The sequence below is a fragment of the Podarcis tiliguerta genome (genome assembly GCF_965153285.1).
Source record: "Podarcis tiliguerta genome assembly, chromosome: 6".
NCBI classification, from domain to species: Eukaryota; Metazoa; Chordata; class Lepidosauria; order Squamata; family Lacertidae; genus Podarcis; species Podarcis tiliguerta.
Genome location: NC_139539.1, coordinates 42,631,617 through 42,656,142, shown reverse-complemented (window position 1 = coordinate 42,656,142; position 24,526 = coordinate 42,631,617). Strand labels below are relative to the sequence as shown.

Genomic DNA, 24,526 nt, shown 5'->3' with positions numbered 1-24,526 from the left:
ACCAGGCCAGATGTCTGAAGAGACTTCCTGGTTATTCTAAACCTTAACAACTACCCCTCGTTTCAGAAGTGAGCCCTGAACTGCATAGGATCCTGCAGTCCTGAAATTTTAATAAAGGATGGCTGCCACCAGAGAACAGCAGCAGTAATAACCATGACAGATGATAGACTTCCTGCAATATGGTTCTTCCCTAGTTTAAAAAAAATACAATGGTGAGAAAAACCGGTGTGTGTGTGTGTGTGTGTGTGTGTGTGTGTGTGTCTCTGTCTGTGTGTGTGTTTAACCAAGCCTTTTTGTCCGTTGCATAAATCTTGGGTAAGGAGGGAAAACCAAGTCCAAATTTCAAGCACGTCACCATGTGCAATGCTGCTATAGAATGAAAACAAAGGCACATGGAAGGGGGGAAAGAAACTAGATTCACACCCTCCTGCAGCTTCCTGCTGATAAGAAGAATCCCTGGACTTTAGCCACCCAATGTCACTTGGAAAGCATCACGAATACATACCATGGAAATTATATCTATGTGTTTACAAGGAATGAATATAAAATTCTGTTTAGTACCTCTTAAATAAGTTATATAGTGAAACCACAGCATCTGTTTCATGGATCACAAAGCAGGGATATCCTGATACCACAGAGTAACCAAAGTAGCAAAATGTTGCAGCATGGAATGAGCCTCTTTAGTGTTCCAGCAAACCATGGCCCTTTCCAGGATATGCCATTCCATATGCTCTCCTCTGTTTTCTGGTTTCTCTCTCTCTCACACACACACACACCAGTCAGCCAGCATTCCATGTCCATCCAAGCATGTTCAGTCCTCATTTGACTGTTTTAAAACTTGAGGAGAGCAAGGAAGGTCCCTCTTGGTGATTTTTTTTTTGTTCTTTTACAATTCTTGAGGCTCCTCCCAAATTGCTGATACTTTATGTGGATGGTGCCATTTTGAATTTCTGACTGTATCCACACTCAGCTCCGAACTTTGGAAATAGAGGGAATGATTACTATAATGTAAATACATCCCTATGACCATTGCTGGAAAATGATGGCCTCATCCACAATCTGAGGCCATGGTGGAGAACAGTCCAGGCACACTGCAATCCCAAGAACCACAAAGTAATATGGGGAAGGTGGTAGTGAGAATCTCCCTGGCATGACACACACTTTTAACTTACTGTAGCCAGAAAGAAAGGCATATTTTCAGATACTCACAAGCTGCACTTACGAACACTGAATAAATGACTGTAGTTCAGATATGGTTCAAACATAATGCTTATCCGTGATTTGGCTTTGTTTGAGGGAGCCAGACTTGGACCCTTCAACTCAATTGTTTCTTCATCCCCATCACTTCTTTGTGCTTGGCCTGCAAACCAGGATCCCATCCCAGTTTATAATCCTTTGTGGCAAAACAAGGGCAAGCCATTGCTTGCCAGTTCAGCAAAGTATGGTTTGCCTCAAACCAAGAAAGAAGGGAGGGAATCGCCAGGCACAAAGGGATAAGAAAGTGCATGAGCTAATACCAACCTTTGGCCCCTCCATGTGAAATGAGGGGTGGGGAACCTCTTGTTCTATAGATGTTGCTGGATTCAAACTCCCATCACCCCTGACCATTGGGCCATACTGGCTTGGGATGATGGGAGCTGGAATCCAACAACGTCCAGAGGACCACAGGTTCCCCAGCCTATTAGCATATGTGTCTACATGTGTAGAGGCAACATATTTATGTGTGTGTTTGTGTATGAGCATGTGCGCACATACTTTTTGTTATTATTTCCTTTTTTTAACGAAGTAATAGAAAGTAGCAGAACAGCGCAGAGGATAAGGATACTGAGAAGAATAGAGGGGTAGGCACCGTAAACTTTTTCCTGGACATCTGCTGAAAACTTTTAATTTCTCTCTTGAGAGAAATTGCCTTCGACTGGGGTTGAAAATATGCTACTAGGTTTCCTATGCATTTGAGCTGAAAAGCAACTGCATGTTTTTATGTTATGGTATCAAATCATGCTCTGCCAACTACATATCACTGAATGACTCAACATTTACAGTCACTGCTCCTTTTCCCTTGTAGTAGTTTGGAATTTCTCCTTTGATACTGACAGGGAATAAATGGTTGCCTCAGTCACGTGTTTTCTGGCTAATTAATCACCTAGTGCACATGGTGTGCTTTTTCCTAGCTCCTGCCGACAAGAACGAGTGGTGCACCATCTCAGTAAGATGCATTGGCACAGCTGTTTGGAGAGCTTATTATGGGTTCAGGATCTAGCTATCTTTAAAGTGGCACTGGCAGTCTGAGACAAGGGCTCCTTTACCCGTAGTCACACATGTCACGAAATGGATCTTTGAGCCTCTTTCGCCTGATTTTGTGTGCATGTGAGAATGCTGTTCATGCCAGAATTTTAAAAAAGTGGAAGAGAGGCACTTTTAAATGGCATAGACAGGCTTTTTTATTATTATGTTTTTATTGTAATTTTACTGATGTTAGCCGCCCTGAGCCCGGCTCTGGCCAGGGAGGGTGGGGTATAAATAAAATTTATTTTTATTATTATTATTATTACCAATGTAGGTTTTCTGTTCTCACTAAAGATGCCAAAAATTCAAAAAGCATGTGTGAAAGTGGACTGAGAGACCGTTCATAACAGCAGCATTTCATCACTATCTGCCTCAAGCCTTTATGCAAGGAATGTGACATTTTGGGGGCAATCTCACTCTGTGGCTTTTTCTGGCGATTTTGGTAGGACAGTTGGGTCATCTTTTATTTTGAAATCAAATGCAGTTTCGCCTACTGCAAGATGATAGCAAACACCTTTCCTCTTCTAGCCAATGCTTAAAAAGATAAAGGTGCCCCGTTAAGAGTTGCCAAATCCAGGCCCTGTCTATAAAAGACCCCAGGTATGTACATTCAGTCACGTAAAATCCCCCATCTCACTTTTAAGATGAGGCAGAGGCTGCAGAGCCTTCCACTTACTTAAAAACTAGTCCAGGCTGTGGATTCTAACTCAAGAGAAGAAACTCAGCTTGAATTTACATCCAAGGAATAAGAGCTCTGAAGGACGGACCGCTCTCATTATTTGCCAGATCTGCTTGTCTGATACAGAGTCACCTGTATATCTAGCATCTGTAAACAGAAAGAAAAGCAAGGGGCCCAAGAAAAAGCAGGCAAAGACCTGTCAACGCAGCCCCACTCAAACCCCCATGCTGGAGATGGAGGGCAGCCATGCATGAAGTCAAACAAATATGATAGAGGAAATTAACAGCACAGAGGGGGAGGGAATATCCACACATTGGCCATCTGTTCAGTTTTCTACCACGTGCGTTAAGAAAAAAAGTCACCAGGTCTCAGAGCAGTTGCCCTCAAAGTGTTCAGAAAGTCACTACAAAACTATTCAGGAAAAGAAGCAGTTTTCAGAATTCTGAAGTTTTCATGACACAAAGAAATGTGTCGAGAGTACCATATCCCATTCTATATAATACCTATATACTAAACACACACTTTTGCTGCTCATCAGATTTGCTGTAGTTTAGATGGCTGAACTAAATTTTGAACTAAGCTTTCTTCCACTTTTTAAACTGGGCCTTCTCCACTGCCAGTGAAGAGCAGCCCTATGACTATAAATTAAGCAGGTGACGCCTATCCTGAGCATAGAAGCCAACTCCTAGGTGCCTAGGTCCTTTCAGCCTCCCTAAAATATTTGAGGGGGCTGGACCCCCCAAAGTTGATGGGCATTGCCATTCAAGTGGTGGGTGTGAACCGAGTCCGTCCCCCCAATATTTTATTCAATTTGGCACCCCTGCTCCTGAGATTTTATTTCTCTGGGTTGGGCCACAGCTGGAAGCACTGGAGCAGAGGCAGTAAAGGAAAGTTGGCAACCCTACTCTGGAGGAAGAAGCCACAGGTCTTGATCTCCTCTTGCCTCAGACCAAGGCCTGCAAGGTGAGACACGTGAAGGCACCTCTTCCCAACACGGAAACAGCCTGGCTACAAAACAGCGCCGCGGGCGGACTGGGTGGCTGCTCGCAGGACGCGCCCTGTATCCCTTTGCGCCACCGTCTCCTGACAGCGCACGTGGGAGCTTCCCGGGACATGGAAATTAACAACAATGAGCGCTCATTAAACTAATGAGAAGCCTTGCAGCGCTTGTCATCGGGAACTTCCGTCTCGCGCCAAGAACGAGGCAAGCCCGGCTCTCGGAGATCGCGCGCCGACGGAGCGCAGCAACCAGCGCAGCCCGACTCCGCCCCCGCGCCGGACTTTGCAAACTCCGCCGCTGCCCCGCTCGGAGCAGCCGGCACTTTCCCGGCTTTTGGCCGCGGCAGTTACGTAAGAGGCCCCCCGGCGGCTCCCCTCTAAGCTCCTGGCGGCGCTGCTGAGAAGGCAAGAGAGAGGAGGGCAGAAGCGAGCAGCCCTTCGCCAGCCCCTCTCCGCCTTGGAGCGGGTGGAGTTGAGCGGCTCTCCTCCCTCCCTCCCCCCCAATTGTTTTGCTGCTTGACTTCTCCGGTTCCGCCATCGGCTCTCCCCTCCCCCGCGCTCCTCCCCCCCCCCCACACATTGACAGTTCCCGGCAATGGGTCATCGGCATCGTCCCCCCTCCCGTCGGGGTGGCGAGAGTCGATTCGGGACCCAAGCACACTGTGATGGCTCCATACCCGGCTTGATCTCTTGCAAAGGACTAGGGGGTGGAGAGAGACCGCGGAGAGAGCTGCTTGCCCTCCACGGTCCACCCGCACCTGCCTACCGTTCTCAGCGACCCAAGTTACGCACACAAACTTCTGGATCCTACGACGCGTCTCTCACCCCCCCCCGCTCCCCCGCACTTTCCTTCCGGCTAAACACAAAGTCGCGACCCCCGCTTCGACACCTTCTCCACTCTTCTTCCACCTGCTCCGCTTTAAGGCGACCTCGCGCGCCTCGTCGGTGAAACGGAGCGCTGGGTCCTTTAGGGTTATCCCGCCTCGCTCCCACCAACCACCTCCGCCGGGGGATTTCTGTTTGTTTTTTATTTTATCCCCCACCCCCACCCCCACCCCCAACGCGCACACAGCGGGTGTTGCTGCCGCCACCTCGGCGGGCAGTTCACACGCCCGCCCGCCCGCCCCAGACGGCGCCTCTGGAGATTGTAGCTTTTTTGCCTGGAAGTGGCACGCGCGTCCCGAGTCTGCCCGCTCTCGGCGTACTTACCCTCCCGTGAAGGTCAGAGTCGGCTGCTCAGCCGCTGGAGGGGAGGGGGAGAAAAACACGCCACTTCCCCAGCCACTTGGCCAACTCGGCTCAACTTGGGTGCCCTCTGCTTGTCCCGCCGCTCTCCTCTGGCTTTTCTCTTGGCACCAGGTAGTTCCAGCTGTTGCAATCCTCTCCTGTGCGCTGCCAGGGGTGCTTTCACCCCCCCAGGACCCCTTACGGACAGCTCTCCCTCCCCCTCATTTACTGTCACCTTCTCGCTCTTCAACTTCCTAGATGTACCCAAGAGAGGGCAGCACTCAACCATGGCTGGCCACGCCCCCTTTTGCGTAGCCTGCCGGGAAATGGAGTTCCCAAGAGGTCCTCTCCCAAGCGGAATCGCGCTGGTTCTCAAAACAATTCCTGGGAGCGCCCACGCAGGGTCGGCGGTAGGCAGGCGGCGGCGGTTTTGCGTGTTCTTTACGCGTTCGTTTTCTCTCAGTTATCCACCCTGTCGTGAATGAGATGCTGTTAAATGAATGTTACACGACTTGAAAAGGGCAGCTTAAGCAACACTGTAACTGAAATGAGTTAACTTTATAAAAACTAACGCTTTAAAAGGTAATATGTTGCCATTCCCAAGCAATTTGGAGATGATTGTCAACACAAAAGCTCCCCAAAGCACAGACTACTCTGCTGATCAGAACAGATGCTCCCTAATCTTAAATATGAGATCTGATTGAAGAGAGAAGGGAAAAGGTGCCCTAGGATTTTTATTTACTACTTGCTTATTTATTGCATTTATATCCCACATCTTTCTCTTAGGAGCACAATGTGACATACATGGTCCTCATTTGAAACACACAACAACCCTGTGAGGTAGGTTACGCCGAGACTCAGTGAGCTTCATGGCTGAGTGAGGATTTGAACCCTGGTTTTTCAGGTCCTAGTCCAACCCACTAATCACTATACACCAATAGCGTAATGGAAAACTTTCCTTTCTCCAAGAAATATCTGCTTATAACCTTGAGGTTGAAATACATGAGTTCAGAATGAGTTGATATAAATTGCACAGGAAAAGGTGAGAATGCAAACTGTTCACATAATATATTTTTATAATATTTTCTCTCGAGAAGTTCTTTTAAGAGTTGGGAAGAGATCAAATGTGCCAATCGTATGAGCATTTACAAGTACACTATCTAAAATCATGGCCACAGAATGGCAATTGTTTAGTTCAAGGGTGGGGGACTTGATTTGGTTACAGGCCAGATCCTTAACTCTTTTATAGCCCCCAGTTTGACAACTGGGCATAGCTACTCACCTGTCAAATTACCCAACATCCTGATGATGCCGGATCATCAGCTGGCCAGCTGGGCCTCACAGCGCAGCGCAAGTCTCTTGGCATGGCATTTGTACCACTAGAGGAGGTACTGGGAGCAACTAAGAGGGGCAAATTGTTGTGATTTTGCCTTGTTCGTGGGAACCAAAAAAGACAGGAAGATAATTTCCTTAAGACGAGTATCATGAATGAGTAACCACAGCATCAACATTCCAAAATTGTTACTGAGCCGTTGATTATAAGAAGTGGTGCTTCTAATTACAATGATGCACAGTGAATGACAATGTATAACCATTAGGACTAATTATATAATCTTTCAGTTAGAGTAATCTATTTAAAGCATTTTAACTGCTTTAAAAGTGCCATGTATTAATTGGATGGCAAGTTATTTTAAAACTAGATAGATAGATAGATACACACACACACACACACACACACACACTGTAGGTTAAAGACACCATAGAAGATGCATTCTGTCTTCTCCATCTCACTATATGGAGCATATATTCGCATCATCTAAAAATAAGGGAAGTATTCCCCCCTGGAAACACACACCTTCAGAACTACCGTTTTTATTTATATGTGAGATTTAGTCGACTCAGATTCATTCACAGATTGATTTAGCCCTCATAACAATGGTATACAGCTGTATATAGTCCAGCATCTCAGTAAAAAGACAGAATTATCATTGTGTCCCTATAAGCAAGGATCTCAGATCAGCTAGCAATTCAATGCTAGCAATTAGGTGGATGTATGAAAGCATATCTCATCCCTGTGGTAAATTCCTGTGTTATGGAGCATATCCTCTCCTCTGTAACAGCCCATCTCAACAAATTCTCCTATCATGAGTTACATATGTGTTGCAATAAAGTTGTGGACATCATTCACATGTATGGATGAAGGAAAGGACTAATGAACAGGAGTGGCAACCTCTATAGGCCTGTGATAAACTTCAAAAGCATCAAAGGTACATGGATGCCTACCTGTGCCAGTAACTGAGACACCTGGAGAAGCTTTGAAACCCTAAAGTGTGACTCAGTGTTGTTTAAATCCGTGGCTCTCAAGTGAGGGGTGGAGACATTCCAGAGATTTGTGGGAGACCTCACAGTTAAATTGCCAACCAGCTAATAGTAGGAAATAATCATACACCAAAAGTTGGAAGAAAAGAGGTGGTGTGTGCTTAACGGGGAATCAGTTGCTTAAATAATAGCAGTTGTTGTTAACTGTGCTTAATCTGAATCAGGGTTCAACCCTGGAGCCTATTTTGACCTCTAAGATTCAATGGTTATGATGCAAAAAGAAAGTGGTCTGGCTCTCAAAATGTGAATGATGCCTTCCCGCTCAACACCTAGTAGTAACACTAGCCAGTTGCTTCCCTCTTCCCCATAATAACATAAGAAGTGTGCTATGTACTGAGCTGAATCCTAGAACAATAGGATCCAGAATGTAGCAGTCTGATTGGTCCGCAGGAGCCACCCAATCCAGCTCCAGGTGGAAGTGAATCAGCAACCTGATTGTCCTGCAGTGTGATGGCCTGGGACTCGGGCCTGGACTTGGAACCAGAGGAGAGACAGTCTGCATTGGCTCCTTTGCCTCAGGCATCATCTGAACCAAGTCTGGGGCCTGATCCTGAAGGGTCCCAGTCTGCACAGGTTCCCCTGCAACAAACACCAGCTGGGCCGAGTCAGGGACCTGAGCCTGCCCTGGCTCCAGATGCGGGGATTACCTCATTGCCTTCAGCTGGGCCATCACTTACAGCTGCTCCACTACCGGTCGAGCTGCAGAGACTCAGGTCTGAGAGAAGGAGAGACCTGAGTACTCGCAGGAGGAGTGCTCGTGTAAATAATGTATATATAGCTAGACGTTTTGGGGAAAGATTCATTCATTGCTACTACGAGCTGAATAAAGAGCATGAAATTCACACTCAGCTCCAAGTATATTTCAAAATGTCTGCTGGATCAGGCCAATGGTCCATTAAGTCTAGCATCCTATTCTCACAGTAGCCTATCCACACACCACCACCGCTGAGACAGCTATCGCAAGAACCTAAATTAGCTGGTTTTGTGGGATACATTTTTAAAAAATGAATGTGTATCAGGTTAGCCTATGGTTTCCAAAGAATCAGGTAGGAAATATTAACAACTGGTTGTTGTAGTATCTACTACACCATATTCAAAATATTTGCCAAAAAAAGGGTGAGAGATATAAGAGCTTAAAGGTAAAGGTAAAGGTACCCCTGCCCGTACGGGCCAGTCTTGCCAGACTCTAGGGTTGTGCGCTCATTTCACTCTATAGGCCGGGAGCCAGCACTGTCCGCAGACACTTCCGGGTCATGTGGCCAGCGTGACAAGCTGCATCTGGCGAGCCACCGCAGCACATGGAACGCCATTTACCTTCCCGCTAGTAGCGGTCCCTATTTATCTACTTGCACCCGTGGGTGCTTTCGAACTGCTAGGTTGGCAGGCGCTGGGACCAAACGACGGGAGCGCACCCCGCTGCGGGGATTTGAACCGCCGACCATGCGATCGGCAAGTCCTAAGCGCTGAGGTTTTACCCACAGCGCCACCCGTGTCCCCTCTATATAAGAGCTTATTGACACTTAACATTTGGCCCTGTGCTTTCTAGACACAGGTCCGCACTTTAAAGCTCAGTGGCTAAGTGCTCTCCTTTTTTTGCCCTGGAGCTTTGCCCACAAAAACCCGCTCTTTAAAGCTACAGCATTTGGGGCTTTTTAGGTTAGGGAAAAGGCACGCAAGATGTGACATGATAAAAGTTTATAAAATTATATGTGGTATGAAGAAAGTGGTTAGAGAAAAGTTTAGCTCACTCTCTTGTAACACTAGAACTCAGGGACATAAAATGAAGCTGAATGTTGGAAGATTCAGGGCAGACAGAATAAAATACTTCTTCATGCAGTGTATTGTTAAACTATGGAACTCCCTCCCACATGAGGCAGTGATGGCCACCAACATGGATGGCTTTAAAAGAGGATTAGACAAATTCATGGAGGATGGGACTAACAATGACTACTAGGCAGGATGGCTCTGCTTTGCTTCTGAATATCCCTGAAAGGGAGAATCATGTCATGCTCAGGTCCTGTTTGCATCTTCCCATGGGTATCTGGTTGGGCACTGTGAGAACAATACACTGGCTTAGATGAGCCACTGCCCTTATGTTCTGGTCAACTAGATCAAGGCCCACTAGGTGGCAATATTGTAGTGCACCGTCACGTATCTTTCTGTATGGGCTGAGTGAGTCTACAAATTGCCAATCCAATCCAACAAGAGGGATCTGCTAAGCTAAATACATTTCTGCACACATATGACTTGCTAGAGACCGAGAACACAAGCAATGGGTTGCTGTTCATGACTTTTTAAAGGGTGCAAATTCAGACGTGCATATGAATGGGCATCCCCATCTAATGTAGGAATGGGGAAGTGTGTGCATTGAAAGCAATGTGCTGCAGGGTATTGATTCTCACATGTGTATTTACACCTACAGTTCCCAATCCAGCAATTGCTGTGTGTGCTGAACTTTTTATCTGAAGAGGGGAAACTGAAATTCTTTACCTACTTGGGAAGGAGTCCTGTGGATGGAATTTATTTCAGAGTAAAACATGGCAAGAATCAGGCTATAATCATAAGCTTAGTAGGAAATAATCTCCGTTGGGCTCATTAGGAAATATGTGTCGGTAGCATAATTACTACTTAGAAAAACCAGTTATTAAAACATGGCCAGCGCTGGGAGGAAATAGATACTGCTTGAAGCAGGGAACTCACATGTGAGCTATCTGTTAAATAGCTTACAACGATTCATGTTGCTGAAACATAGGGTTCAGTAATGCTGTTCTGGTGGGAAAATGCCCTAGGTAGTAATATCATTGTGAATTGATAAATTGTAATGTCTCACTAGCATGGTGGCATTACACCTGAGCCTGTTTATTTATGAGGCAGTGCCAGGGGGCTTTGCCAATGGATCCCTGGCCTTCTGCCACTTCCCCTCCCACTCTTGGTTAGAAAACTGCATTATGTTCTCTTGCTTCAGAAACACGTGTGAACTGCACAGAAGTAAGGCAGGGTAGAGTGTACAGGGATTGCACACTATTTCAAATCCCCAGAGAGGTTTTGTGCATGAATAAGGAGCAGCTTGGCTCAGGGAAATGAGTCAATATAGCAGGTCAGGTGTGTTTGTGTGTGTGTACGTTCATGCTTGGGTCCTGTGTATGGGTAATCTGAATGCATACTGGTCGGTAAGAATCTCCTGCTGTGTACCTGACTTCTTTTTGGGAAGCACTGTGGTCTTGTCTCTCAAGAGCATCTATTTACCTATGGAGGTGGTGTGGATGGATGGCTCTGTCTTTGGTGGGGTGGACTGGATGGCCTTGAGCAATCCCCTGTGTCATTTATCTGTGGATCCAAGAGCAATGCTGCCATAACAAGAGCAACATTTGGCATTGCTCCTTTCCAAAACATTAACAGTGAGCTGAGGCTGCCCGCGTCATTTAAAGGAGCTACCGTTATTTAGCCTAAGATTTATTCCAGGTATACAGATAAGAGCACTCTTCTTTAATGTCCTCTGTAAATAGCAGAACAGTAGCTGAGCAGACTTGAGCACAAATATCTCAGGTTTGACCATTTATTATCCAATCTGCCACAAACATCATTATAACAGCAGCCAGTGATTCAAGAAAGAAAAAACCCAGGGCCCCAGAGTGCAGATAGTTCAAGGAGAATGGTCCAAGACAAGCTTAAAGGGAAAGAAAGAAATTGTAACGGAGATAAGGGCAAGCATTTAAACTACCCCTTTTATCTCAGTCAGAATCTTAAAAGAAAGGCATTGTAATAGATACAACTCAGGTGTAATAGCAAAGAAGCTTAGGCAGCAGCTGCAAAGCCAATCCTGTTGTTGCCCATGTCATAGACGGAATAGTACTTCCTGAGGAAGACATCTCCCAGGATCCAGAGAGGCTGACCATTTTGGGAAGGCAGATAGGTGGGCTCAATCCCAACTGTGCAGTAGCCATTGTTCTGTAAAGCAATAAATAGAAAGGGGAAAGTGAGTAGGATCCATAAAGATGCTAGCCCAGTTATTATAAAGACAGATGGCACTCAAGAGAAAGCCCTATCTTTCTTCTCCTGTCCCAAACCTTAAGTTCTAATTCTTTCTATTGGTTCTTATGCTAAAAGAAAACAAATGAGTTAATGATGTCCAGATCTCTAAAACTTACATTGAGGATGTAGGCACTGGGGGGCAGAGGGAAGGAAACCCCATTGATGTTGAAGGAGATGGTGGGCAAATTCTGAACATTGCTGCAAGCAACCGCATACTGTGAAGGAAGAATGCAATGACTGGTTAATCTCCTATAGGAGGACAGCTAGGACTGCATGGAACTGAGATGTAGTCATTCCGTAGGCATCAATTACTTCTATAATGGCAGGATTCTTAGTGACTTCGAGGCCATCCACACAAACTGCACATATGCCAGCTATATCCCACATCACCCTGCATCCTGTGTTACCCTCCCAGCTCTTCAAAATATGTAATTTCACCTACCTCTCCGTACTGATTTTGCTGAGCACCCACAGCCTGCGCAAAACTCGCTATGTACTGCTGAGGAACGGTGAGGAGGGATGTCCCAGTGTCCACAATAGCTTGGCAACCTTGGCTGCACCATCCAGTAGCTCTTCCCCCAATAGAAAACCTAAGAACAGGGAACACATTGAAAATCCCACCAAACTTCTCATGTGCAGTCTTGCCTATATCCTCTGCAAAAAAATGTATGAAGTCCTTGCTGGCCACTAAATTTCTTTAAAAAGATTTATTACTGTGAAGCTCATGCCTCCCTTTCACTGCCTTCTGTTCTGATGTGGGAGGACCAGGAGGTGCCATGTGCTTCTCTATGCACCAAAAAGAGTGAATTGATTCCTTGCTGATACTGATACAAACCTCATGCTGACTCTTAACAAGCCAGTCTTACCTGCAGTCTTCCTAGTTTGTCATTTGTGTATCATAGCTTTCCTATAGATTAGTACTCAGTCAATGCATAACTATACCATAACATGGTGTGGATTGTCCTGAAATCTAATATGATGGAAGTTGCATAACAATGTTTTACTAGGGGCTGTACCCCTGCTCACTTCACTTATCAACCTCACCTACATTCACCCAACCTCCACCAACCACCCTTGCCAAAGCCATCCACTGCTTCCCTTTCCACTTCGTGGTGCCAACCAGCCACCTTTTTCCTTCCTGTGCTGCTCATTCTGCCACTCTTCATGAGGATCAGCCATGGCAGCAGCAGATTCCAAGGCCAACCATGAAGCAGGATGGTGGGCAGTAACAGTGCCAGCTGGTCTAGGGATCTGGATGCTGGTGGGCAGAGGAGCTGGAACAGCTGAGGGGCTGCCCTGGCCTGTTTGGGCTGTCACTCCGTGGCTTGCCTGGGCTGCCCATCCACTGCCTCTCATGATTCTGCAGTTCACAGCACCACCTGCAGCTGCGGGAATTGCAGCGTGATGATAACACTTAGGTTTTTATAATATGGTAAGATGTTTTTAAATCCTTCCTAGCTGCCCTCTTGACGTAGAAGGGGAGGATAGAAGTTATAAATATAAATTCCCACTCAGTGCTATATGCTGTTCACCTCCTTGGCCCTATTAATCCTCCCATCAACATCTCCATGAGATAAAGAAGTTCCTAGCCTAAGTTTAAACAATAAGCTTGTGGCATGCAAAACATCTAGGCTTGCAGTCCAATTTTACATATTCAAGAAATAATCTTCCCTAGGGACATCAGTGTACTTTAGATTGTAGCTATGTGTAGCCAGTTCATGCAGATCCCAGAGAGGAAATGCTGAATACACAGATGACATAATAATACATAGCTGTAGACTCATGAGCAAAGCCACATCTGACTTCAATTTTAATCCACTGCAGTTTGAATATTATTGAACATAAAGTGACAGTGCAATCATTTACTTTGGTGAAATATCTATGGTGCTTTGAGAAATAATGTATATCTGCATTCCTTCTAGAAGAGTCTGGCTCAAATCCAAGAAGGTGTCGCCATGAGTTCAAAAGCACAGCACTATACAGATATTTATGGGAATTCTCCAATGCTCTTGAATTATTTTTTTCACAATTTCAACTCACTCTTGAATTCCAATCTGCCAATAAAGTTCTTGGGTGACTGGAGCCCAATAGATCTCTCCAGAGTACAGTCGAGTGTCTACACCTCCAAAGACAACCTCACCGCCATACTGAGAGCTTGGTTGGCTACAAACAAAAAGAAAGGATTAGGCATTCAGAATTTGTTCTGGAATGTTTAAAGCAAAGAACATTGTGTAAAGGGGTGGCCCTTATTTGGGTTGTATAAATGCAAAATTCCCTTCAAGGAAAATTAATGATCTGAGATAAAGACGCAGTGAGAGTACAGTACTGTACATATGAATTTCTTGTGTATTGTTGGGGGTTTTTAATGGCTGACTGTATATAACATTTCATGCAAAATTATACCCCAAAATATGTATATGTGTGAGAGTCAAGTCCCATGCAATATGTTGTTTCTGCGCTATAATTTTATAAGTATTAATATATATGTATTTTTCTACAGCAATGTACATTGTTGTACGTATGATTTTTTTGCTGGTTACTTTAGGAAACCTGGAGTGAATATAATCTATGCATAATATTAACATGTATAGTAACACATACAATAATGTATATAAACATGCATATAACATTTGAGAAGTGTTTGCATTTATAGCAGAAGCACACAGGGACATAACTTTCTTCTCATCAAAATCATGGAGTGAGAAGGAAGTTTGAAAAATTATGTGCGGAGAAGCTTAATACTGAGATTTTCAGAAAATTCCATCCCTTCATGACTAACTGAAATCTCATCTATTTCTGTGGCAGTAAAGCATGATTAATTTATTCTAGATCCAACCCATTTATATTTATGCTATGATGTATGAAAAGCAAAGGAGTGTGGGACATTAAAGCTAAAGGGAAAATGGCTTCTTTTTCTTACGAGCTCAGATAGAAGCTGAAGATTGGCTGTGAAAGCAAGTTTTGCTGCAACATCCCCTCTAAGGCCGTTGTAGCACCCCCAACTGCAAGAGAAGGATACGCCATCCCCAGGATGCCATCAAACTGGGCATAAACGAAGTTGGAGCCAGGTTCATTTTCACTCAGGCCGAATTCTTGCTTAGTGACAACAATGTTCTGGAGCTAAAGGAGACAAAGAGAAAGTGTCACCGTAAAATTAATAGATAGGATAGGAATGAAAAGAATTATAAATTGTCAAAAGAAGGTGTCCACCATCTTAGTGGCCTGCTTTTGAGCTTCTAGAACAGAGGTAGCCAACATGGTGCCCTTCAAATATTGTTGGACCACAATTCCCATCATCCCTGAATCATCCCTTAGCTTATGATTGTCAGGAGTGCATGCAGGAGCCAGGCCCTGTGACCAGTAGGGCTTTGCAGGACTGGGGCCTTCCTAAGTTTGTTCTGGAGAGGCAAGGCATGGCCGCACAGGTGAGGCCACTTGGTAACTTGCTGCACCTGGTGGCAAGAGCCGGGAAGGGATATAAGGTCAGCATTTCCCTTCGGCTCTTTGCCACAGCAACACGTTCCCTGCCTTGCTGCGTTTGGCTTCTTGCTTCCTGATCCTCGGACCCTTGACTTCGTTCCTGCTCCCACCCCACCATCTTGCCCCCGGTCCCGACGTCCTCAGCCGGGACTTCAATCACCCGTAGACCGGACCGTGACAATGACAATGATGGCTAAGAGGGATGGTTCTCCACCCCTGCATTAGCAGATTCACTCGACGGTGATTCATTGGCAGCATTAGACTAGTTCACCCTCCCCCCAAAAGACCAAGTGACACTTACTCTCATGGTGTCAAAGCCAAAAAATCCATCAAGGTTACCGCTACCATACTGCAGGGAGAAGGTCTGTCCATTGGTGGAGTAGGTGGAGGACTGGCTGGGATTGAATCTTGAATGACCGGCTGTGGGGAGAAATATAATAAAAGGCTGAAAGCTTCCTTAGGATATACCCTAAATGTTACACAGCATCAGCAGAAGTAGTACCGTTAGAAAAGCTTTTGCTTGGCATCATGGATAACAGAAATTCAGTTTCTTGGCAGCGAGGCTCTGTTGAAGCTCTGTCTGTATTCCATCACACCACAGCTGGCTTAGCTGTAGCTATGAATAAAGCTGGATGCAGATGGCGCTGTGGTCTAAACCGGCTTGCCGATCAGAAGGTTGGCGGTTGTTCGGTCCTTGCTCCTGCCAACCTAGCAGTTCGAAAGCACATCAAAGTGCAAGTAGATAAATAGGTACCACTCCGGTGGGAAGGTAAACGGTGTTTCTGTGCGCTGCTCTGGTTTGCCAGAAGCAGCTTAGTCATGCTGGCCACATGACCTGGAAGCTGTCTGCAGACAAACGCCAGCTCCTCGGCCTATAGAGTGAGATAAGCACCACAACTCTAGAGCCATCCGTGACTGGACCTAATGGTCAGGGGTACCTTTACCTTTACCTTTTATGAATAAAGCTAGCTTTTGAACAGTTGGGGATTGCTGACTTACTGCACGCCTGGCTGTTGCAGTAGACAGAAGGCACCCACAAGTTTGAAGAGCCAGTGTCAAACAGCACCAGGAAATTCTGAGGTGGTGTTCCAATGCTGATTTCTCCATAGTAAGAAGCCTGGGGATAAAATATTTCACAATGTGAATTCCATAAGAATTCTGGCATGAACTGAGCTCTGTGATTTGCATGGAATGAGTGATTCTGTGAATTTTAAAAGCTCCCAACCTGATCAATTTCCCAAGGCTTAGGATTTCTCAAAAGACACACACACATTGGCATTACACATTGGGATGTTGTGATCACTCAAATAGGGGGGTTTGAAAGCCCTCAGATAGGACTGAGGCAAGAAGGACACAGCTCATAGCCTACTACATGCAGGGTGAATGGAGCCTCAGATAGCTTCACCACCACCTCAGCCTTTTCCCCCTTCCCTAAAGGACTGAGCTTTTGACCATAGATGGAAGAAGATAATCAGCAACGGCAGCAACCAGTGGTTTCTCCATCATGCAGTGGGGATTCTTCCCAGCAGAAATTGGGCAAATAGCATCTTTTCTATGCTTAGGTAGTTCTCCAGCCTTATATCATTGTGGAATCTCATGCTGCTGTGTCTCCACAGGGCCCACTGTCAACTCTTCTGCTGCTGCCTTCTTCCCCTGGTCCAAGGTAAGTTACACACACTGGGGTAGGGGGAGGCAATGGTGCACATTTTGAGTGCTTATAAGTCTTTTGTGAGCACTCAGGCCCAGCACTCACAAAAAGGCTTGAACTGTTATGAGGGTTGAGCCTAGAAATACTCATGCATCCTTAAACAGAATGCTACATTCCATGTGGCTTCTCAGCCTAATAGCATTCTGCTGTAGTGATGAAAAATATAGGCTTGTTAAAGAGAACATCAAAGATACAAAGACAAGTTAACTCAGAAAGGACGGGAGACTCACATCCATGTACGCCATTGGTTCATAAGCAACATTGTACTCATTGAAGATGTACTTTTTGGCCGGGTCAAGTTTGTGGTTCTTCAGGTAATCTTCCAGCACACCCTTCTCCTTCATCACCTCTCGGATAGACTTGCCCTTCTTCAGAAGGACACTATATGGAATTAAAAAGCAGAGCATAGATATATAATTAATAGAGTGACACTTGCCATTCAAGGACCCCACACAACTTGGATGACAAAGAACCATCACCATATTTGTTCCTGTTGCTGCACTGAGACTGCCCCTTGGCCACTTGTTGTTTTTCTACGGCAATTGATGGTAGGATGCACATTCAACAAACTGAAGAAATTAGGTTTACTGAATATGTGAGTATTATTGCATGAAACACCATTTATACATGGTCCTTACCATGTGGAGGAAAATATTCTCACATCTTCACTCATCCCTGTACACTTAGCTAATTCTCTGTGCTATATAATTTTACCTTACTCCTGACTTACACCATGAAAGTTCAAAAATTCTAATGCTACCTGATTAGCAAGTGAACAATTTTTGCATCTTATTGGTCTCTGTGCTGTTCTGTTTAATATATAGTATTAAACTGAGTAAGAACACTCACTTGACTAGTCCATCTGACAGCTGGAAGCAAGCCAGAACCAGGAGCACCCACTTCATGATGCTTGGTTTCTCCCACGACAACACCTGATGAGCTTAGTAGACCTCAGAAGGTGGTCTGAAGTCTCACTTTTCAGCCCTTGCTTTTATACCACGGATGAGCCCCCCTCCCCAACCAAAAAAATGAAAACACCTTATTGGCTTGCATTGCCATTCCTTGTAGCCTAGTACCCAACCACTATCAACACAATCAGGTATGCTAAGAAATGTTTTTTATCCTTTCATTGACTTTCCATTAAAAGTAATAATTGTGTATATAAAGCAATTAAGATTAGATAAGAAACAATACATGTGCTGATACAGCAAGAGAAAAATTGGGGTTATCAAGAATGAGAAAGGAACAATCACTGTTCTTCACCCCATTTCACTTTATCTCAATCCCATTGTTTCTTCTAAAATCAAGGGATTCAATGTTTGTGCATGTGAGGGTATATATGTATACTTGCATATAACGATGATAGATTAGATAGATAGATGATAGATAGATGATAGATAGATAGATGATAGATAGATGATAGATAGATAGATAGATGATAGACAGATAGACAGACAGATCCACTGCAATATTTAATAGTTCACCAAATGGGTTATGTCTGCCACAGATTTTTCATGATATTCCTGTTTCCTAGTAACAATTAAAATAATAAACATTTGAATGATTAATCAATGTAGGGATTTATCCAGCCTGACTTTTGAGATCAAGGATTCTAGAAAAAAAAATATTCACGATTCAGTTCCTCTTCTGGACTGGTAACTGATTAAAGGCCAGGAAATGTTGCATTCAAATAAATAAATAAACCTTCTCCACAAATGAAGGAAGTAAGAAGTAGGGTCCACCAAGGACTTACACTGAGGCTGATGCTATTTAATGTCTTCATAAATGATCTGGAGTCAAGGGTGAATTGTGGGGTAGCCAAGCTTGTGGATAAATCCAAGTATTCACAATGCTGACATTCTAAGCAAGCTATGGGGAGCTTCAGAAGGATATTCTAAAAATGACTCAATGCACAACAAATGAGATTCAATGTAAAGTGGGACAACTCATCTATGTGAAAAAATATTACAGATATATGTAGATATCTCTCTCTCTCTCTCTCTCTCTATATATATATATAGATAGATAGATAGATGAGCAAGAGGGGACATGATAGAGGTGTATAAGATTTTGTGTGGTTGTGGTGTAGAGGAAGTAGACAGAGTGATGTTTGTTTCTTCCATTTTCCTAATACTAGAACCCTAGGCCCCCCAATGAAGCTTAATGTTGGAAGATTCAGGACGGACCAAAGAAAGTACTTCACAAAGTGCTCCCATAAGAATTAGTGATTCCACCAACTAGGATGGCTTTAAAAGAGAATTAGGCAAATTCATAAAATATAAGGCTATCAAATGACTGTGCTCTACCTTTAATGTCAGAGGCGTTATAATAATAATAATAAATAATAATAAACCTTTATTGTCACTACACCATCTGTGAGCAGTGAAATTAAATGTGCCCCCCCATATACTCAGTTATGCTGCTGTCTATCAGTTGCTGGCCATTGCAAGTAGGGACAGCCCTGTGCACACAGGCCCTGCTTACAGGCTGCTCACTGGCTGTACTAGATGGGCCTTTGGTTTGACCCAGCACGGCTCTTTCCATGTTCTTTTAATTCTGTTGTCCTTTCTTCCCACTGATGGAACCATACAGTGCAGGAATCACTGCTAAAGACCTTCATGGACATTAGATTAACAGGCACCATTTATACCGCTCTATCGTATCAGCATGGAAAACTATCCTTATCAATCCCAAAGCCAACACAGGGTAAAGTGACATAAAATTTATCCATCAGAGTGAGCAATGAAAGCTATCGGTCATCAGCTGAATAAACAGCTGAAAGGGCTTGTTGTGGCTTTTCAAAGATGTAAAGTGGACTCTTAAGGGCAAATGAAGAGAAAAACCCTCCAATTCAGTGGAGTTTTTACCAAGTAGTCAGTCCAAAGCATTGAGACTACACGTCTTTGGGCACAGGAATGAGGCAATGTTTCACTTGTGTATTTTCTGTTCAGTTTCCTTCAAGGTCATCCACTGGCTCCACAGTTGGGGAGGGAGTGAAAAAAACAAAGATACTGAATGGGTATTCAGTATGCTTGTTTATTTCACTCCCTCCCTAACTGTGGAGCCAGTGGACTGTGCTAGTTTTAAATGTGGGAAGCCAAGGTTCGAACCCTTGTGTATAATGGCAATCACTTTGTGCTTTGGGCAAGTCACCCATGCAGTTAATATTAATTTGCCTCAATTTCCCAGACTTCTGCATCTTAGTATCTTAGTCCATGTCCTCCAATGATAAACATGTGCCACTTGTTCTAGGCATCTCCTCCAGGAAAGCCCATTTTTTAGCCATATAACTGTACTTAATTGATAAAGCCATTTAAAAAGAAAGAAAGAAAGCATCATTTGTTGTTGTTTAGTCGTTTAGTCGTGTCTGACTCTTCGTGACCCCCTGGACCAGAGCACGCCAGGCACTCCTGTCTTCCACTGCCTCCCGCAGTTTGGTCAGATTCATGTTTGTAGCTTCGAGAATACTGTCCCACCATCTCGTTCTCTATCGTCCCCTTCTCCTTGTGCCCTCCATCTTTCCCAACATCAGGGTCTTTTCCAGGGAGTCTTCTCTTCTCATGAGGTGGCCAAAGTATTGGGGTCTCAGCTTCAGGATCTGTCCTTCCAGTGAGCACTCAGGGCTGATTTCCTTCAGAATGGATAGGTTTGATCTTCTTGCAGTCCATGGGATTCTCAAGAGTCTCCTCCAGCATGTAAAGGATCATTTACATTTACACAAAGTGAGCTGTGCAGGAAAGGCCCATTCTGTTTCGCCACCGGAGGTGGAACAGAAATTGTTTCCACCTCACCACTTCTACCGCTGCTGCACCTTGGCTCTCAACAAACTTGGCAGGAGCTGGAGCGCTTCTCCAAGCATTCCCAGTCAGCTTCTCCCTTGCGGGCAGGGAGAACGAACAGCAATGCCACACACCAAAATGCTTCCCTCTTGACAATGGCAGAAGTGTTGGGGTGGGCAAAGTGCCACCTCTTGCACTTCCATCACCTGAGGTGGGCACTTCATCCCACCTCATGGATGTGCCAGCTCTGCTGTATCATCTTCAATCTCCTTCTGCAATTCCTTTTCATATAATTTTTTCCCATTTGTTTATAGACGTTGTTTACGAGGTCATTCCTCTGTAGCCTGAGTTCACCACATTCATATCAACCTATTGGCCTAGTAACTTGTTACCTTTGTAAGTCCTTTTTCTGCACAAGACTTTGAATTGCAAGTATAACAATCAAGTTAATGGAATTTCTGTTGAAGATTGCTATAGCCTTTCTGCTATATTTGTTTGTTATTTGAATGTTCAGAAAACCAGGGAATAAAAATATTTGTTGGTTCTTCTGTATTTTTTTAAAAGACTGTCATAATCTGTGCAAACATAGCAAATTAGGATAATGGTTTAGGTCTATAAAGTTTTTTAAATCCTCCTTAGCCTAGGATGAGGATTGGTTGAAAAAAAATATTCTGATGAACATCTGAATGCAATAAGAAACAATTTAGCAGTGATGTCCCTGAAGAAAGATGCATACATCATGTGTCCCATAGCTTACTGGCTGTAACCAGGTTTTTATTAAGAATCACTCTTCTACTTTGCTTTGTAGATCCTGCAGTAGCTTCCAGAGAATAAGAAATGGCCACATGTTGCTCAGCTTGACATCAAAAAAGCCCTTCCCCATTTTACCATTTGTGCCAATTGTAAAGCAATATAATAGTAGAAGAGATTTGGCACTGCTGCTCCCCCACTTTTTGGTTTTCCTTATAATGTTTGAATTTCTTAAATAGTGCCCTTTCCCATGCCAGATAAAGCCTAAAAAATAATTCTGCCATATTCTCAATTGTTCTTCCATGATGTAAGCTTGGAGTGTTTGAAACAAACACAGAAAATGTGGTGTGGTGTATCATTTGGGCTGGGTGCTCTACCTCTCCTTCAAATCTGAACCAGTGAAGGCAGTGAATGTCCTTTGTGAGTGTCTGGAGGTGGTTGGAGGATGGATGGCGGCTAACAGATTGAGGTTGAATCCTGACAAGACAGAAGTACTCTTTTGGGGGGACAGGGGGCGAGCAGGTGTGGAGGACTCCCTGGTCCTGAATGTGGTAACCAGGTGTGCAGCCTGGGAGTCATTTTGGACTCACAGCTGGGCAGCTGTCTACCAGCTCCATCTGGTATGCAGGTTGAGACCCTACCTGCCCGCAGACTGTCTCACCAGAGTGGTGCAGGCTCTGGTTATCTCCCACTTGGACTGCTACGTAGGGCTACCTTTGAAGGTGACTAATCCAGAATGCGGCAGCTAGACTGGTGACTGGGAGTGGCCGCCAAGACCACATGACAGCCTAGGGTTACCACATGTCCGGATTTTTCCGGACATATTCAAGAATGTTGCAAAGATGGTTTGATACAACTGTGAAAAATGAATAGAAATATTTAATCCTAAGTATTTCAGTGAGGAGGTGACCCATTTAAAGGGAAATAATTTCTGCAGGTATTCCACATTTTTGAAAATTTAATTAGACAAAATGACAATGTGGAAGGAATCACCATTGGACAAGAGTCGAGCAAGATAGGATTAATTGCCGATGACCTCCTATTTGTGGCAGATCCACCTCTTTTAATACCATGATGCTGCAGGAGTTTGAACCCTCTGGTTTGGCTGCAGGATTTAAAATAAACTTTGCCAGACCAAACTATATTTAAAGGCTTCACAGAAAACTGCAGACTTGTAATTCCTCAGCACATTAATTGAATCTAGTACCTCTGAGCAGGTAATTTCCTTTTCAATGAATTGTGCATGTTCCCCCATTAAGACCTCGCATATATATACATACAAGTTCACAAGTGCACATACTTTATCAGGTGCTGGGCTTTCTGAGGTCTATAACTCCAAATATACCGTAAACTGGCAGTCACAGGCATCCCAGTTTCTGTGATATATGTGTTTCCTGTATTCTCATGTTCCGATACCAGTTTTCTGAGCAAATTTGCTGGCCAAGAGCTTACTTGCCTTCCACCCACCTTGTTTAGTTTCAAAAGCCTTGTTCTTTACCTTGTTTGTCTTAAAGGGCTCTAACTTACTCCATTCTCTCAATTTCTTGAAAACCTTTTTGCCACTGTGAGCCTTATGACTGAGCTCTTGTGTATTAATTGATTGCAATAATTTATTTATTCCCCTGTTTTTTCTGATGCTTGGCATATGATAGCTGTACATATACTCCTCAGTACTAAAGCATATACAGTGGTACCTCAGGTTAAGTACTTAATTCGTTCCGGAGGTCCGCTCTTAACCTGAAACTGTTCTTAACCTGAAGCACTACTTTAGCTAATGGGGCCTCCTGCTGTCGCTGCACTGCCAGAGCCCGATTTCTGTTCTTATCGTGAAGCAAAGTTCTTAACCTGAAGCACTATTTCTGGGTTAGCGGAGTGTGTAACCTGAAGCGTATGTAACCTGAGGTACCACTGTACAGCTTCAGGCGTTATCACCATCACCATGCTTGCATATTTCCACACCCACACATGAGCTGAGTAGTGCTTTCAAGTATTAGCTGATTACTTCCAATGCTCAGCATTGGAACTTGTGCAATTGGAAGCACAGATAGCAGTGGTTTGGTATATGCATGCCCTCTCAACTACTTCTACACAAAAGGGGACTGGATGGTAGCTGGGAGGTAAGTAGAACCCAAGAAAGCCTCATGACAATCCATTGGGAGAAGTATCAGTTCATCAAAAATATCCTAACAAAAACACACCATGGACTTAGGTCTCGGAGTCTGTCATCTTTATTAATGATTCTTTTCTGCATTGTGTCAGAAAATGATAGCTTAATATGAAATAGAATTTCCTTAACAGGTTTCTTCTTTTTTAATAGGCAGATAAACACATGTCTTCTTGGGTCAGACCAAAGGTACGTCTAGTATAGCACACTATCATCTGTAACGGGGCCATGAGTGGGGGCATGATGAAGATATTCATCTCCTGTTTGTCCCCCAAATCTGGCAATCAGTGAAACAATGTTTCTGAAAAGAGAAGCTCCATTTAAGCTATCATTGCTAATAACCATTGGCAGATTATCCTTCATTAATATGTCTGCTCCTCTTTAAAATCCATCTAGGGCTAACGGCTATCAACACTTTTGTGATACTGAATTCCAAAAGTCAATTGCACATTGTGTGCAGAAGTGCTTCTGTTTAGCTGTCCTCAACTTACTGCCAATCAGTTTCATTGAATTATATCAATTTCTGGTATTTTGAGATAATAATTAGTTACTCTCTTGACACTGCTCATTATATCATGCCTTCTTTTAGGCTTTTATTTTTCTAGGCTAAATTTATTAGATGATTACCATTATCGACGCTGGCAGTCCTAAAAAGATGAAACATCATGACTGCCAAAGTAATGAAATTTTGGACTATCAATGTGTTTATGTAGATTTATGACACATGTTGTACTTGGTTTTATGTTTCTCTTGGTAACCTGCAAAATTTTAAAGCTGATATTTTATTACTGAAGTTGGTTTTACACCTTGGGATAAATTGATCCCATCCAGTTTTCCAAAACTGGAATCAATGCCATAGAGGGTACAAATTTGAGTTCCTCAAATTTCATTATAGACTCTTAGTTCATGATTCAGAACTCATGATTTTAAGACCTGAGGAGTCACTGAAGAGACAAGACATAGAAAAAAGGAACAACCTAGATTGTTTCCTAAAATGAACCTCAGATACCCACACATACAGTATTGAAACAGACAGCTAGAAA

General features: G+C 44.0%; 2 protein-coding genes across 2 annotated transcripts in view; both read right to left on the bottom strand.

Annotated features, from left to right (window-relative positions):
• The window catches only part of TFEB (transcription factor EB), a 75,779-nt gene extending 70,320 nt beyond the window's left edge, over positions 1 to 5,459 (bottom strand). Inside the window, exon 1 of the mRNA XM_083447209.1 lies at positions 5,174 to 5,459. The gene's annotated coding sequence lies outside the window, so the exon portion shown is untranslated. The remainder of the gene's footprint in view (positions 1 to 5,173) is intronic.
• A 5,653-nt stretch (positions 5,460 to 11,112) lies between these two features.
• On the bottom strand, positions 11,113 to 17,790 carry LOC310679908 (gastricsin-like). The gene is made up of 9 exons (XM_083445853.1): positions 17,640 to 17,790; positions 17,021 to 17,171; positions 16,082 to 16,199; positions 15,384 to 15,502; positions 14,523 to 14,722; positions 13,643 to 13,765; positions 12,045 to 12,192; positions 11,719 to 11,817; positions 11,113 to 11,518 (listed from the first exon to the last, which is right to left on the bottom strand). The coding sequence occupies exons 1-9, from the start codon at positions 17,693 to 17,695 to the stop codon at positions 11,366 to 11,368; spliced, it is 1,167 nt and encodes a 388-aa protein (XP_083301979.1). The 5' UTR covers positions 17,696 to 17,790; the 3' UTR covers positions 11,113 to 11,365.
• Between the last annotated feature and the right edge of the window lie 6,736 nt (positions 17,791 to 24,526).